Genomic DNA, 17,600 nt, shown 5'->3' on the forward strand with positions numbered 1-17,600 from the left:
AGTTGTGTCTATTTTTGTTATCCTTTTTGCTGTACAACCTATCTACTGACACAAAATGATAAAGTGGAATATTTAGAAAACAACATGTATCTTTGTACTTTTCCCAAGAGATATTCTTCCTCATATCCCCCCACACCACCGCCACATTCTCCGAAGGTATAGTTTGAAAAAGCTGGTTTGTTTCCTGTCCATTGGTATAACCTACTTCTTATGGACACATTTGATCCCAGATTTTCAGAATATCTTACAACCGGATGACAGCAAACGTCCTGCTCTTCATATTATAAATTGTGGTATCACTAAGATTAACATCCAAGTAGAAACTAATAAATACTCCAGTCCAAATCAATATATGTTTGGTTTTCAGATAGATAAAATAATTCTTACACATCCATATAGCATTATGTCTGTACTAACATTGTACACTATTAACACGCAATATTGCAAAATAATTAATTCAAGCAAAGTATAGCGTACAATGTGCATTTAACAAATTGTGAAAGAATTAGTTATTGGTAGGATTGGCAGCAAAGTAAATAATTAGAAAAGCAAACATTTTCTTCTCAAAGAGGGACAAAATGGTATTGAATTATCAATAAAAAGCAAAGTTAGCAGTCTAATATATATTATATATACATATACACTCCACACACACCCCCAAAACCAGTGATCCGGGGCCCCAAGGGGGGCCGTGAGCAGGTGTCAAGGTTCCTTCCCCACTCTGAACGCTAGGGTACAGATGTGGGGACCTGCATGAAAAACCTCCTAAGCTTATCTTTACCAGCTTAGGTCAAAACTTCCCCAAGGTACAAAATATTCCACCCTTTGTCCTTGGATTGGCCGCTACCACCACCAAACAAATACTGGTTACTGGGGAAGAGCTGTTTGGAAACGTCTTTCCCCCCCAAATACTTCCCAAAACCTTGCACCCCACTTCCTGGACAAGGTTTGGTAAAAAGCCTCACCAATTTGCCTAGGTGACTACAGACCCAGACCCTTGGATCTTAAGAACAATGAACAATCCTCCCAACACTTGCACCCCCCCCTTTCCTGGGAAATGTTGGATAAAAAGCCTCACCAATTTGCATAGGTGACCACAGACCCAAACCCTTGGATCTGAGAACAATGAAAAAGCATTCAGTTTTCTTACAAGAAGGCTTTTAATAGAAATAGAAGTAAATAGAAGTAAAGAAATCCCCTCTGTAAAATCAGGATGGTAGATACCTTACAGGGTAATTAGATTCAAAACATAGAGAATCCCTTTAAGCAAAACCTTAAGTTACAAAAAAGATACACAGACAGAAATAATTGTTCTATTCAGCACAATTCTTTTCTCAGCCATTTAAAGAAATCATAATCTAACATATACCTAGCTAGATTACTTACTAAAAGTTCTAAGACTCCATTCCTGGTCTATCCCCGGCAGAAACAGCATATAGACAGACTGAGACCCTTTGTTTCTCTCCCTCCTCCCAGCTTTTGAAAGTATCTTGTCTCCTCATTGGTCATTTTGGTCAGGTGCCAGCGAGGTTACCTTTAGCTTCTTAACCCTTTACAGGTGAGAGGAGTTTTTCCTCTGGCCAGGAGGGATTTCAAAGGGGTTTACCCTTCCCTTTATATTTATGACAGCAGGTTTCAGGGGGTCTTCCAAAATAAACCAGAGAGGAGAGCTGGCGTTAGACTTGCTGGGGCCCAGAGCAGAAAGCTGAAGCCTGAGCCCTGCCACCCGTGGCTGAAGCCGAAGCCCGAGCCCCACTACCCAGGGCTGAAGCTGTAGTCCGAGCCTCCAAACCCCTCCACCAGCTGAAGCTGAACTCCAAGCAACTTAGCTTCGCTGAGGCCTCGCCTCGTCGCATGGGACCCTGGGCAATTTCCCTGCTTGCTACCCCTTAATGCTGGCCCTGGCTTTTAATCTACTGGTTATGCAGAAAACCAGTTGTTGTGGCACAAGTGGGCCGTGGAGTTTTTATAGCACGTTGGAGGGCCTCAAAGAAAAAAGTTGAGAACTCCTGCCCTAAACCATCAGTGAAAATAATTTTGAATAATAAGATCTTTTAAGTTTAAAAGGCTGTAAACAAAACCTTCTCTTCCTATTCCTACACAATATTTATCGCACTGACTGTCATTCTTTTTTTTTATTTAGTTGAATCTGTCTTTCCCTCACTGGAGCAGTGAATGAATACAGCTTAAGAGTTTGAAAGAATATTTATTTATTCCTCAGTAAGTGTAAAAGCCATGATATGCTGTAAAGCCCAGTAACTCTCCAGTTGTGTTCAAGTTTATGATGTTATTTAAAAATGAATAATTTATAAAACATTTCCCATAACTTTTAAATTTTATAACTCCCCTACCAATTTCATGCCAAAATCTTTACTTTATATCCATTATTCTCCATTCCCTTTCAATTCTTTCTAGTGGAATGATGAGCACTCCATATTGGGGTGTATTTTACTTCAAAAAAAAAAAAAAGACAGATGACTGAAGTTAATATTGGGGAATTTTTATGTCAGTGAAAACTGTTCAATTTGATTGGTGAAGAACTATACAAAATTAAGTAAAGGAACAAGAACATGCCAATAAATATATTTTTTTTCCTAACATGTTGACTGAAAACAATGTACAAGGCATAAATTTATAGCAGTGAGGGTAATTAACTATTGGAAAAATTTACCAAAGGTTGCACTGGATTCTTTATTACTAGTAATTTTTAAATCAATATTGGATTCTTTTTTTTAAAAAAAGATATGCTTTAATTTAAAAGGGATTTAGGGAAGTCCTATGGCCTATGTTATACAGCCCAGACTAGATGGTCACAATGGTCCCTTCTGGCCTTGGAATCTCTGAAGATACTGTGCATAATATAAGTGCCAGGGACAGTGGAACTGGAGTGGCAGTGGGGGGTCTAGTGCCACTGCAATGGAAATATTGGGGCGGGGGATGTCTGCCTCTATGGGAACTTTTACACACATGCAGAGATAGAGCAGTCACCACAGGTCCCAGGATCAAGGAGGAACTGCCAGGACTTCCCTTCTCAGCCTGGAGCCAGCTGTCCCACCCACCCCACCAAGTTTCAGTAGCTCCTCTTCCTCCCCCCACCTCCCACAACATAAGTGCACATACAAAAGTCTTCATAGATCCTGAATCAATTAGTGTATCGTATGTGCATACACTGAATATTCCTACCTACCATGTGAAACTTGGCAGGTCTATGGGCAGGCTGTGCACTTGGCTGGTCTCCCAGCATAAATCAGCTCACCATGAGGACCGCCAGAAGTCCTACCTGTAGCCAGGGATAGCCCATGTGTAAAACCTCTATACTGGCTATGGACCTCCAGAGGACCTCCCAATGCTGGACTGATTCTCCTGTGGCCGATTAGACTGGCTTTAAAGTCACTTTTCATTGATGGCATGGTGCAGAGAGACTACAGTTTAGCTGAGGGTCAGGGCCAAGGTATTTTCAGTGATGGTCCCTATGCCTGGGAACACCCTACTGGAGAAAATCAGAATGTGCTTCAGTCTGATCAATTTCAGACTCCAGTGCAAAAAACCAACCAACCAACCAACCAACCAACCAAAAGCCAACTACAAAATAATGTTCCCACAATGAGAGAAGTTAATAGAGCACTCTCACCTACACCTACCAGCAACTACACTCAGAAAGGCAGGAGTAGAACCCATTCTGGCTATTGAGTTGACTATAAAATTTCCTAAGATAAAATGAGCACGTAGGCTTTTTCCAAGTATTAAGCAAGATATGAAGAGGTAACAGAAAGCCTTCACTTTAGAAGATGTTACAGTGTACACCTTCCAGGTAAATTTTGTGCAATTATTCAATATGTAGGACATTATGAATAGTGCAGCACTTTTACTGCTATGCAATGACAACCATGAATAAAAATGCTGACTAACCTGCAGCGATTGTACAGGAACTTGCTGCTGTTGCAATCCAACCTTCCTCAACAGTTTATGCTGCAAGCTGATGAAGCTGAAACATTGAGGAAGAAACAAATGGAGATAAGTAAAAACTAGCAGCCAAATTTACTCTGCTTTCAGCAATCAATGCACTTAAAAAAACCAACCCCTCAAACCCCCCCCCCCACTATCTGCTGCCACAATTTCTTACAACAAGACCACTATTGGAACATTAAGAATTTGGAAGTACTGTACATTAGACACATCTAGGGGAGAAGCCACTCAAATAGTAATGCAATAATTTTACACAGATTAGAACTACAACTTCTAATAGGACCTCACTATCACTTAGAACTTCTTCATCTGAAAAGTCTTTTAATACATCTAAAGCCCTTTTTGCAAGGTAATATTTTGAACAAGCCTAGTGACTTGCAGTACGTGTATTAAAAAAATCATAAAGTACTACAAAATACATGTGGCCTCATTAGGAATAAATTTAGGCTCGACATCAGCTGCAGTTATTTCAGAAAGTTGTGTCAATGTCAATCATGCATTCAATGAAATCAAGTTGCAGAAGTTTGCTTTACAACATACTTTTAACACATTCTACATTTCTGAAACTTAGTCTTTCAAATTGTGTTCCAAAATTTGAATAACGCCTTCTCATGGCCCACCTGCTCTCTCGACCACCAGAGTCTGGGCCAGATCCAGTCAATGGAGTTAAGCCAGTTTGCACCACTTAAGGATCACCCCAACCCCTGTTTTTACACCTTTTTTGTGGAAAGTGCTTGGTTACATTTTAAAAAAATCATTTGTCTCAGTTTTAAAGGAGAGAAGATTAAAGTCAATTTGACTTAATGTGTTCGGTAACATCTGCTTATGTTCTATCTATGCTATATACATATTTTTGCTAGATACAGGATCCTAGGTATAAGCAAAGACCAAGGAAGACAATATAAACAAGTGACTTCATGAAGCTCAGAGTCATGGTGGTGGAATTCAAACCCAGATTATATATTTGCCTTGAGACGAATGCAAAATGTGGGGCTTGTCTTCACCTACAGAGCCGCTATAGCACCTGAGTGAAGGTGCTACTATGCCGACAGAAGAGCTTCTTCTTTTGGTGCAGTTAATCCATCTCTGTAACAGGTGGTATCTATGTCGACTGGAGACGCTCTCCCGTTGAAATAGCGCTGTCTACCCCAGGGGTTCTATTGGTATAACTATGTTGCTCAGTGGGGTAGATTTTTCACACTTCTGAATGATGTAGTTATACTGATACAAGTCTGTAGTGTTGACCTGGCCTTAGATAAAGCCATGTGTATCTCTGAAAGCTTGTCTTCTGATGTGAATATCATTGATCTCTCCAAGCATATTCATTTCAATCTTGTAATCATTTTTGTTAGCCACCTTTTAGATGTTTGGCATTAGAGATGCTGGACATTAAAGTGAAAAATCTCTCGTTCTGCAATACTCAGAGGGACATGAAGCTACAGGCAAGTAAGGAAAGGGAAATTTCTCTTACTGAATGAGGATTGGTTTCTATGACAGCTGAGCTACAATGTTCCATGAACATTATCTTCCAAAAGTCAAGAGAATACTTTCTGAATACAACGTTGGTACACCATCAGAAACTTTATTCAATAGTATATGGAGAAAAAAATAAAATAAAACCCTCTCTTACAATATGGTACATTTTCTGATCACAAAGTTCCTTGTGCGTTGCCCAAATCGGTCTCTTAGACTGCGAGCCCCTCAAGGCCACGGACTCCGTATTCTGTGTTTTACACTGACCCAAAAACACGATCAGTGCTGAACAAAAAAATCATTCCCTCGCAAAACTGGTTGTCCATTTTTTTAAATGGAATGTTTACTTATGTTTGTTAGAAGATGTATAATTTAATAGCACATCTAAGAACCTGCAGAGTTTGCTAAAAGAACTCCATCTTTATACGGATATTTATATTCAGTAAATTAGTCTAATTGAATTGAAACAAAAGGACAGGTTATGAGGATTCTCTAACTACAAGAAAGGGTCATATATTATTGATGTTTTCTAACCTATCAGAATAAGTTCTGGAAATTAATAAATCCAAACTTCTCTCTCCAATTTCAGTATATTAAATGTCAAAAAACTTCAACTGGGAGCTAGTGTGGATCAGCATTTAGCACTTAGTCTGGATTCCGGTTTTCTATTCCTGGTTCTCCCCTGATTTACTGTGAGCAAATCATTTCATTGCTTTGGGACTCATTTTACCCATCTTTAAAGTGGGAATGAAATTTGTAACAACTCTGTGAGGTATAAGTCTTACAAAATCATGTCACCAGAAGTTCTTGAGCAAGAGGTGTTATATAAATAACTAACCTTTTTAAAAATAGTGCCGCTAATATGGGGAAATACTTCAAAACTGCTAAATTTTGTGCTGCCCATGTATTCATGGCTATGTTTCTTCAAACTATGGCTGGCTTTCAAAAACTCTGCCTCAGAAGAAACCCAAATGAATTTGGGGGTTGGGAGAAGAGGGTGTGAATGCCTAGGACAGTATTTGTATTGCTGAAGGCAAATGTATACATATATTTCCGGAAATGCTAAATGTATGAATGGCAGGATTTTGTTTTCTTGTTAATTCACTCAGCTGTCCATTTGTTTCTGCTCATGCCCTGCACAAAAGTGTGTGAGACAGATTAATAATAATAAAAAAAAAAGATATAAAGGTACATCTGAAGCAATGATAAAGAGAAGCGATAGAGTTTTCAGGGAGACTATACACTGAGTGAAGCCCATCTGCTTTAAACATTTTTAAATACTGTGCCATTTCAGCCGTTCCAAATGTTAGGCGTAATTTAAAATATGAAGAATTAAATAGGGAGGTTTGTCATTTGCAGGTAGATATGCACAGTGTGATGTCCATCACCTTTAAAAATTGAACTGGAAAGGCACAGCAGCGGAACAGCAAGAAAGCAGACTTGATGCTTGTACTAAAATGTTATGCCCAGTAGGTCATAGCTCAATATGGATATATCTATACAACAATTAGACACTACAGCCTCTCTCATACAAAGGGCCCAGGTGCAGATTTTACTAAGAACTAACAATTATGCTCTCACATACCAATTCATGGCATGTAGAGAAAATAATGTTTTGTGATCCAGTCATTGAAGGTTTCCCACGCAGCCCTAAAGGCACGACCAATTGTGCGTTGACTGCTGTCTCTTGTGTCTGTCAGTATATGTTTAAAGCACGTACTGGGTGCTCTATGGGAAGAAGTGTGCTAAGATGAAAGCTACATTTTCTTCTAGGAATATTGATGGAGCAAAGTTATAGGATTCCTGGATCAGGGCTCTGTAGTTGAGGTACTGAGGGTGAAAAAAAGACAGTGGGACTTTTCAAGTTTGTCACTTCATAGTGTGTCTACTTCTACTTTGACACAACACTGGAGTAGGAATCCCTCAAAAATAAATATATCATCCTGGACTTGATGTAAATAATTCTAAGCTCACCATGACCCAACCAGAAAATGAATGGAGATAACTCAGTCAGGTTTCCTAAGATCTCAGATCTTGAAGCCAGGTTTTATTAGATGAGCATATTATGTATAATTAGTACTAAATAGCATTTAGAAGTGTATAATATTCACACATTCCCTCCTCACTCAATATGCTTCCACATGCATTTTCTGAAAAAATGGTCTTCTTTTCTGTGCTATGTAGTGTGGAGACACCTACTGGAAAAAAATTAAGTAGAACAAAAGCTGGGAACTAATTTACACAAGGTAATATAAGATAGCTCAAACTGCTAGTAAGAGGAGTTGTATAAATCTTCATTAGTGTTGCCACTGCTACTTATCTCAGTCAGCATAGAGCACCGCTGAATTTAATTTCTCCCTATTTACTGGTTGTGGGATTGAGAAAGTCTTGTTTGAGAATCTTTACAACTAATGCTTTAAAAAAAGCTAGAGTCCCTGGTTAAAGACTTACTATTTAAACCTCTCCAAAGCAATCTCTTTGCCACACTACATTTCTCATGTTTTATTACTCTAAAAATAGACAGAAGACCATATTCAACTGAACAACATTTAAACTTGACATATGATTCTACTTTAATTTTTTAAAATCTTCACAGCTCTTAACAGTTCTACATTTTGAGATAAAGGCAGCATTTTGAATTAGATTGTCTCTTCTGCTTTTATCCTGCTTTCTTTAATATCTACAGTATGGTAGAGAAAAAATGATTTAACTAGAAAAATGTGCATAGTATAACCTGAGGGACTGGAGGGAGGGGCATTTTAAGAGAAAAAGCATCGAATAGGTACAAAAGTCATAGGCTTGGTTTAAAGGTGGGTGAGGAGAGAAGGGGCATTTTTATTTTAAAATTTCACACTTTTTTTAAATATGTCCTGCAAATGATGGCCTTCAGAGTGCAAAGATTTGTACAGATACACAAATAATAAACTCCCCCCCCAAAAAAACCAAAAATACCAATAGTAAGAAACATGTTTAAACTTGCATGTCTCCAAAAGAGACTTTTGACAATTAAAAGTGTTTCTAAACGAACAACTGCTATTCACAAAAAATGAGGTGAGAATTACAACCCAAGTTTTCCTGTGCTATATGCTCTCCTGCTTCTGAGGTCTGGTCAGCAACCCCAGCCTTGGCATGGCAACACAGAGACATGTAGGAAAATATACCATTGAGAATCAGTGGAGCAGAGCTCTGCCTTACCCCTCATGTGACGGCAGTGGAAGTGTCCAGGGTAGGAACCAGTTCTGCCTTCTTTAGGCCACTGAGAGCTCCCCACCACGAGGGAAATTCTCAGATGGCCTGTTTCAGCCAGAATCTGGCTCCTTTGCACCACTTGAACCATGCAAAAGAGCCAGGTCAGAGGTGATAATCGGTTACTTAGTAAATATTAAGAGAAAACAGAAGGTGGTAGATAATGGCTACTTGTAAACATATCTAATTATTATAATAAATTAAGGATCTTAATCACAAAATTAAGTTGGTCCAATAAAAGATTTATCTTACTTACCTTGTCTCTCTAAAATTAAAGTGAGTGTCTTTGGAAATGATTGATGGGCATGTACAAGTTAAACAGCTGGCTGAAAAAGTATTTCTCTCAAAAAATTACTAAATTCATTTGAGGTTTTCCAGGAAAAATGTCATTTTGTTTCACTGGGAAAAAACTGGCTGCTTAACTTTTTACCAAACCACTAGAAAAAGGACAGAGGGGAATAGCATTCTTCCCCTCAGCAAAGTGAAATTTTTGAAGTTTTGGTGAAAAGTGACACATTTCAACTAAAATGAACATTTCCTGCCAGGAAGTTAGTTTTGGTCAAAGACATTTTGACAGCAACATTTTTTCCCATTGTAAACGCCTTGCTCGTCATAGTGTGTTTCTAAACCTCGTCATTCCCATTTGCATTTCCTCTGCCCCCCTTCTTAAATATATAGGGCTTTTTCCTTATTCTTACAGACACTTGTGCATAAACTGAAAATATTAGCAAATCCCAATACCCAGCAATAGCAATGGAAATTCTTGCAGATTCTACTCTTTATAGTGGGCCAGGCTGAAAAAGCAGTTACTGGTTCTGTGCTTCCATCACATAAGGTAAGTGTTACCTAACCAACACATAGGCTCATATTAGTTTACTTTTTCTTTGTCATGAGCCTAGCTTGCGCTGCTAGGGACCTAATTAACCTCGTAACTTTTTAGGGAACATCAGGAAGATTGAACTTGAAACTACATTTTACTTAACTATTTTCCTGATTATTGCAATACTTGCTATTTAAGGAAGACCCTCTCTATACACTTCAGTAAAATGTCATCCTACAGCTCAAATAAAAATAAAAATAAATTGAGTGCTTAAGGACAAAAGGGACGTTCCGAACACACATAGTTCATTGTCGCCATCAGACCTTGCGGAGATATTTGAAGAGCAGGTTGAAAAGGTTGGAATCGTTATCTGGACAACTCCATTCACACAAACTACTACTTTGAACAACAGAACGGTCGACTGTCAAATTGTTCCCATTTTGGGAGGTCCACTCAGTCAGAAGTTAAAATGGTTGTCCTAAAAATAAAACATGCTGTCTTTGGTAAGGGAGGGACAAGTGGACTAACCAGCTACACATGCTTTATTTCCCTGACCTGATCATTTCAATTCAGTCTCCAAGAGAGAATCAGAAATAGGACTGCTCCTAATCTTGACGTATTTCCATAGTTCTCTTTTGCTTCCTCAACCCAAACAAAGGTGAAACATCAGAGGACTCACAAAGGTAGGTCTTAAATACTGTAAATAGTATTACCTCTTTACCTGGCTTTTACCACTATTTAATAAAGTGACAGTCATCATTCAACAGTTAGGTTTCTTAGACAGCCTTGAAAATTTTCAAAATTGAAAAGTACCTCATGATCGATTTTTTAAAATAGTAAATTGCTAACAGAAATACCTCCAAATTGTTGTTTTCAGCAAACTTCTTAAGATCCTGGGACTAAGATCTGACAACAGATCACTTCCTTGCAGAAGGAGGGAGATCATAGTTGTATGTTTGGAATCCGGAAGCAAGTTAAAAGCTTAATAGTTAATAAGAGCTTAACTGAACTGCATTACCTGTAGGACAGGAACCAAACTCCACCTCAAATGATCTCCAGCAAACTGTCAAGAGAACTCAAGAGTGTGATCCCAGCCTCTGGCAATGGCATGGCACCATACAAAATCTTCTAACAATGGATGCCATTAAACTAAATAAAATACACATAATGCCCTGTGGTTGCTAAAGTTTAACACATTATTTCCCGTTCTAAATATAGGTAATACCTCAAATGGAGTAAAATTCATCTTTGTGCAGAGGTACTGAAGAGGTGCACAGGTCTTGTGATGGCACTCAGCACAAATTGTACACTATTGTACCATTTCCCAAGCAACCTTTCATGGATGGGTCATGCACACGACAATGTGAAGGAGTAGGGCTAGAACCTGAGTTGGTGTAACTCAGCGCTGCTCCACTAAAGTCACTTAGTACAGCCGCAAGTTTTTGCAAATGCAAAATACCGTACAATAGAACACACGAAGATTAAAACATAAAATAAAAAAAACCCTCACGCCACAGGAACGGCCACTCCTGTCCTGCAGGACTGAGCCTGGCATCCTAGTTCAGGGTTTGTGACCTGGCACATGGGGACGCAGAGCCACTCACTCAAATTTGGCTCTGGCAGCCCCTCCCCCGCCATCATGACACAGAGGGGTGGCCTCGCCAAACCTGAACAGCATTGTGACCCCATGCGCCAGATCACAATCCTGGGAGCAGGGAACTGGACAGGAGTTGCTGACATGGGGCAAGTGCAGGGGAGGCTCTCTCTCTCTGCAACTCCACCCACCCACCAGGGGCGGTAACCAACCCCGGGGGAGGAAATGCATAAAAACAAAACAAGAAATTCCTGAAAAACGAAACGAAGTTATAAATAGGAATTTCGCAGGTCTCTATGAATTGGCATAGATGCATTGATTTCAAATATTGATTTATATCAGCTGAGGGACCTAGTCCAATATATTCAAGTTACTTTCTATATGGGAGCAATCTTTTAAAAATATAGGGCTTCCTGAATTTTCTGAGCTCTACTCAAAAGCACCAAAAGGTTTCAGGTGTATAAATTTTCATTTATGCAAGTCTGTAAAAGCCAGACAGATTTAAATCCTAATGTATCCATTCTTCTCATTGTTGGCCTGATGGAACAAAGGATTTAAGGGGAGTATTTTACCACAATCCCATGAAATACAGGTCCTCTCTCCTTCAGTCAGTGCAGGTAATCACACATCCAGTAAAATGTTGAAATAGGCATTCAGAATAAAATCATTTTACAGGAAATATGCAAAATCTTATTGTGCATGACTAAAATTCAGCAGATTACACTAGCACTGCAGCTTTACAGCTGGTTCTCTAGACACCCATTATATTTTGTGAGCTGTTTGTACTGTAGCTTTTGATATTCTTAAAGGATTGACGGCATCCATTTCCTTTCAAATAAGGCCGTTTTCAATTTAGCAGCATTCACCAACCTGCAAATCAGTGTCTGCGAGACACTCTTAAGAATATCATTTTCAGACGACGGATGTTTTGCAGGTGGTTTTGCAGAGAACCATGAAATGCAGCTGCCACAAAACCTTTGATGAGACATAAGTAGAACAACATCAAAAGTATGCTGCCTTTTGAGCAAATACATGAAAGTGCAAAACTAGCTTACAGTGTCACATCATAAAATTCATTTTAGCTAGCAGACAGAAACAGAGAAAAAAAGATGTGTTCATAGCTTGGAATTTAGGCTGCAGAGGATAAAGAGAAATATTTTTTAAAACCGCTATTATTTCACATTCTTGTAGGCTGAAAACAGAAACTAACCCTTTCAAGGGGGATTTATGGAAATCCTGATGTCATGAGCCACAAAACTGACTTCTATAACATTTCTCAATGGTTTTATATTTTTCAAGACAGACGTCTGGCCAAGATTAATTTTTTTCATGTGGACTTTTTTATTACAACTTTAAAGACTTGCTCAAAATCTGAACACTCACATTTAATACAATAGGTGAATGGCAGCACACTATAGTTAAAGTTACAAAACACTTCTCATTATTACATGCTGTTTTCACTCAGCTTTTCACCTTTAATCTGAAATATGGTATGCTTGGTCTCTGTATGAAGAGCCGCGGAGGGATGGGGGGGCGCGCACGTGTGGGTTTGGTTTAAATTTCAGCAAAAATTTCTTCTGCTATTTTTGGTCTTATCTACACTATAAAAAGAATTGTGTAAGGAGTTTAAATGTGATTGCTGCTCAATCATAAGAGGGTTTAGTCTAATGTCTGTGCATGCAGCCACACCATGTTAAAACCAGCACTAAAATAGTAAAATTTAAAAAAAACCCAAAAAACCCAAACCCACCCTCTCTACCCTATCTAAATATAGCTCATTTTTGTTTAACTTTTAACTCTAGCTCAGTCCTGTCCATGCACAGGCTCAACCAAACCTTTCTGACAACATGACAGATAACTAAGCTTAACCACTACTGTTCAGCTCAATCAATGGACTTAGAATCATAGAATCATAGAATATTAGGGTTGGAAGGGACCTCAGGAGGTCATCTAGTCCAACCCCCTGCTCAAAGCAGGACCAATCCCCAATTAAATCATCCCAGCCAGACCTTAAAAACTTCTAAGGAAGGAGATTCCACCACCTCCTTAGGTAACGCATTCCAGTTTTCACCACCCTCCTAGTGAAAAAGTTTTTCCTAATATCCAACCTAAACCTCCCCCAATGCAACTTGAGACCATTATTCCTTGTTCTGTCATCTGCTACCACTGAGAACAGTCTAGATCCATCCTCTTTGGAACCCCTTTCAGGTAGTTGAAAGCAGCTATCAAATCCCCCCTCATTCTTCTCTTCTGCAGACTAAACAATCCCAGTTCCCTCAGCCTCTCCTCATAAGTCATGTGTTCCAGTCCCCTAATCATTTTTGTTGCCCTAAGCTGGGCTCTTTCCAATTTTTCCACATTCTTCTTGTAGTGTGGGGCCCAAAACTGGACACAGTACTCCAGATGAGGCCTCACCAATGTCGAATAGAGGGGGACGATCACGTCCCTCGATCTGCTCGCTATGCCCCTACTTATACATCCCAAAATGCCATTGGCCTTCTTGGCAACAAGGGCACACTGTTGACTCATATCCAGCTTCTCGTCCACTGTAACCCCTAGGTCCTTTTCCGCAGAACTGCTGCCTAGCCATTCGGTCCCTAGTCTGTAGCGGTGCATGGGATTCTTCCATCCTAAGTGCAGGACTCTGCACTTGTCCTTGTTGAACCTCATCAGATTTCTTTTCGCCCAATCCTCTAATTTGTCTAGGGCCTTCTGTATCCTATCCCTACCCTCCAGCGTATCAACCTCTCCTCCCAGTTTAGTGTCATCTGCAAACTTGCTGAGGGTGCAATCCAAACCATCCTCCAGATCATTAATGAAGATATTGAACAAAACCGGCCCGAGGACCGACCCTTGGGGCACTCCACTTGATACCGGCTGCCAACTAGACATGGAGCCATTGATCACTACCCGTTGAGCCCGACAATCTAGCCAACTTTCTATCTACCTTATAGTCCATTCATCCAGCCCATACTTCTTTAACTTGCTGGCAAGAATACTGTGGGAGACCGTGTCAAAAGCTTTGCTAAAGTCAAGGAACAACACGTCCACTGCTTTCCCCTCATCCACAGAGCCAGTTATCTCGTCATAGAAGGCAATTAGATTAGTCAGGCATGACTTTCCCTTGGTGAATCCATGCTGACTGTTCCTGATCACTTTCCTCTCCTCTAAGTGCTTCAGAATTGATTCCTTGAGGACCTGCTCCATGATTTTTCCAGGGACTGAGGTGAGGCTGACTGGCCTGTAGTTCCCATGATCCTCCTTCTTCCCTTTTTAAAAGATGGGCACTACATTAGCCTTTTTCCAGTCGTCCGGGACTTCCCCCGATCGCCACGAGTTTTCAAAGATAATGGCCAATGGCTCAGCAATCACATCCGCCAACTCCTTTAGCACTCTTGGATGCAGCGCATCTGGCCCCATGGACTTGTGCTCGTCCAGCTTTTCTAAATAGTCCCGAACCACTTCTTTCTCCACAGAGAGCTGGTCACCTCCTCCCCATGCTGTGCTGCCCAGTGCAGGAGTCTGGGAGCTGACCTTGTTCGTGAAGACAGAGGCAAAAAAAGCATTGAGTACATTAGCTTTTTCCACATCCTCTGTCTCTAGGTTGCCTCCCACATTCAGTAAGGGGCCACACTTTCCTTGACTTTCTTCTTGTTGCTAACATACCTGAAGAAACCCTTCTTGTTACTCTTAACATCTCTTGCTAGCTGCAACTCCAGGTATGATTTGGCCTTCCTGATTTCACTCCTGCATGCCCAAGCAATATTTTTATACTCTTCCCTGGTCATTTGTCCAATCTTCCACTTCTTGTAAGCTTCCTTTTTGTGTTTAAGATCAGCAAGGATTTCACTGGTTGCCTGCAAGCTGGTTGCCTGCCATATTTACTATTCTTTCTACACATCGGAATGGTTTGTCCCTGTAACCTCAATAAGGATTCTTTAAAATACAGCCAACTCTCCTGGACTCCTTTCCCCCTCATGTTATTCTCCCAGGGGATCCTGCCCATCAGTTCCCTGAGGGAGTCAAAGTCTGCTTTTCTGAAGTCCAGGGTCCGTATTCTGCTGCTCTCCTTTCTTCCCTGTGTCAGGATCCTGAACTGGACCATCTCATGGTCACTGCCTTCCAGGTTCCCATCCACTTTTGCTTCCCCTACTAATTCTTCCCAGTTTGTGAGCAGCAGGTCAAGAAGAGCTCTGCCTCTAGTTGGGTCCTCCAGCACTTGCACCAGGAAATTGTCCCCTACACTTTCCAAAAACTTCCTGGATTGTCTGTGCACCGCTGTTTTGCTCTCCCAGCAGATATCAGGGTGATTGAAGTCTCCCATGAGAACCAGGGCCTGAGATCTAGTAACTTCCGTGAGTTGCCGGAAGAAAGCCTCATCCACCTCATCCCCCTGGTCTGGTGGTCTATAGCAGACTTCCACCATGACATCACCCTTGTTGTTCACACTTCTAAACTTAATTCAGAGACTCTTAGGTTTTTCTGCAGTTTCATACTTGAGCTCTGAGCAGTCATACTGCTCCCTTACATACAATGCAACTCCCCTGCCTTTTCTGCCCTGCCTGTCCTTCCTGAACAGTTTATATCCATCCATGACAGTACTCCAGTCATGTGAGTTATCCCACCAAGTCTGTGTTATTCCAATCACATCATAATTCCTTGACTGTGCCAGGACTTCCAGTTCTCCCTGCTTGTTTCCCAGGCTTCTTGCATTTGTGTATATGCACTTGAGATAACTCGCTGATTGTCCCTCTTTCTCAGTATGAGGCAGGAGCCCTGCCCTCTCGTGCGTTCCTGCTCGTGCTTCCTCCCGGTATCCCACTTGCCCACTTAACTCACGGCTTTGGTCTCCTTCCCCCGGTGAACCTAGTTTAAAGCCCTCCTCACTAGGTTAGCCAGCCTGCTTGCGAAGATGCTCTTCCCTCTCTTTATTAGGTGGAGCCCGTCTCTGCCTAGCACTCCTCCTTCTTGGAACACCATCCCATGGTCAAAGAATCCAAAGCCTTCTCTCCGACACCACCTGCGTAGCCATTTGTTGACTTCCACGATTCGACGATTTCTAACCAGGCCTTTTCCTTCCACGGGAAGGATGGACAAGAAGACCACTTGCACCTCAAACTCCTTTATCCTTCTTCCCAGAGCCACGTAGTCTGCAGTGATCCGCTCAAGGTTATTCTTGGCAGTATCATTGGTGCCCACGTGGAGAAGCAGGAAGGGGTAGTGATCCGAGGGCTTGATGCGTCTCGGCAGTCTCTCCGTCACATTGTGAATCCTAGCTCCTGGCAAGCAGCAGACTTCTCGGTTTTCCCGGTCAGGACGGCAGATAGATGACTCAGTCCCCCTAAGGAGAGAGACCCCGACCACCACCACCCGCCTCCTTCTCTTGGGAGCGGTAGTCGTGGAACCCCCAACCCTAGGACAGTGCATCTCATGCCTTCCAATGGGCGAAGTCTCCTTCTGTTCCCTTCCCTCAGATGTATCATCTAGTCCACTCTCCGCATTAGTACGTGTGGAGAAAACATGAAAACAGTTATTTACCTGTATCTGCGTTGCTGGTACATGGACGCTCCCCTTTCTTCTTCTGGAGGTCACATGCTGCCAAATTTCTTCACTGTCCTCCTGTCCTCGCAGTGCAGCCTGCTCTGAATCTTCAGAACGTTGTGTCTGTAGAAGCATATCCTGACGTCCGTCCAGGAAATCTTCAGTTTCTTTTATGCAACACAGGGTCGATACCTGTTGCTACAGACCTTGAACCTTCTCTTCCAATATGGAGACCAGCTTGCACTTTGTACAGACAAAGTCGCTTCTGTCCTGTGGAAGAAAGACAAACATGGCGTATCCAGTGCAGGTCACAACAGCTGAACACTCCCCATCCATATTACCTTCCTTCTACGCACCTGATTCAGGTTAGGCATGTGTTTAAGTGTCCTTCCTGAATAGGGATACTTTCCTGAATCAACACATAAATGCTTTGAATAGGGATAGGATTATTTACATGCATAAAGTTAGGCATTTGTTTAAGTGCTTTACTCAACTGGGACCATAGCCTTTTGTCCATACCAAGTGTCCGCTATATTTCAACCATTATTTTTGGGAGTCCCTTTGGGGGAAAAAATGGCTGTAACTTTTTAATTTTATTTTCTTTACGTTGGGAGAAGTATATTTTCCCCCAGATCAAAACCAGGAATTTTGTTTTTTTGGAAAATGAATATTCACTTTTGGGCAGAGATCAAGGACCAATTTATAGCAACTCTACTCCACAGTAGATTGGGCAGGTATGACAAGAGGGGTATGGCCAAATAACCTATTGGGTCTGATGGCAGGTAAATCAGAATACAGCTTGGCCAGAACTGAGAATCTGAGTCATCTTTCCTCAAAAGCTTTCAAATGTAAGGCATTAGTTTTAACACTCCCTTTATTACTAAAAGCACTTCCCTGAATACATCTGCTCCACAGTATTTAGAAGTTCATAGGACTTTTCTACCTATGTGACCCAAACCA

The 17,600-nt window shown here is 41.1% G+C and overlaps 1 protein-coding gene across 1 annotated transcript in view; it reads right to left on the reverse strand.

The window, feature by feature from the left end:
* CACNA2D3 (calcium voltage-gated channel auxiliary subunit alpha2delta 3) overlaps positions 1–17,600 on the reverse strand; it is an 869,947-nt gene that overhangs the window by 811,655 nt on the left and 40,692 nt on the right. The window contains exons 2-3 of the mRNA XM_074957772.1: positions 16,638–16,910; positions 3,910–3,985 (exon numbers count right to left, since the gene is read on the reverse strand). Of these exons, the coding sequence (XP_074813873.1) occupies positions 3,910–3,985; positions 16,638–16,660 (99 nt within the window). The 5' untranslated portion in view covers positions 16,661–16,910. The remainder of the gene's footprint in view (positions 1–3,909; positions 3,986–16,637; positions 16,911–17,600) is intronic.

Source organism: Natator depressus, chromosome 7 (genome assembly GCF_965152275.1).
Source record: "Natator depressus isolate rNatDep1 chromosome 7, rNatDep2.hap1, whole genome shotgun sequence".
NCBI classification, from domain to species: Eukaryota; Metazoa; Chordata; order Testudines; family Cheloniidae; genus Natator; species Natator depressus.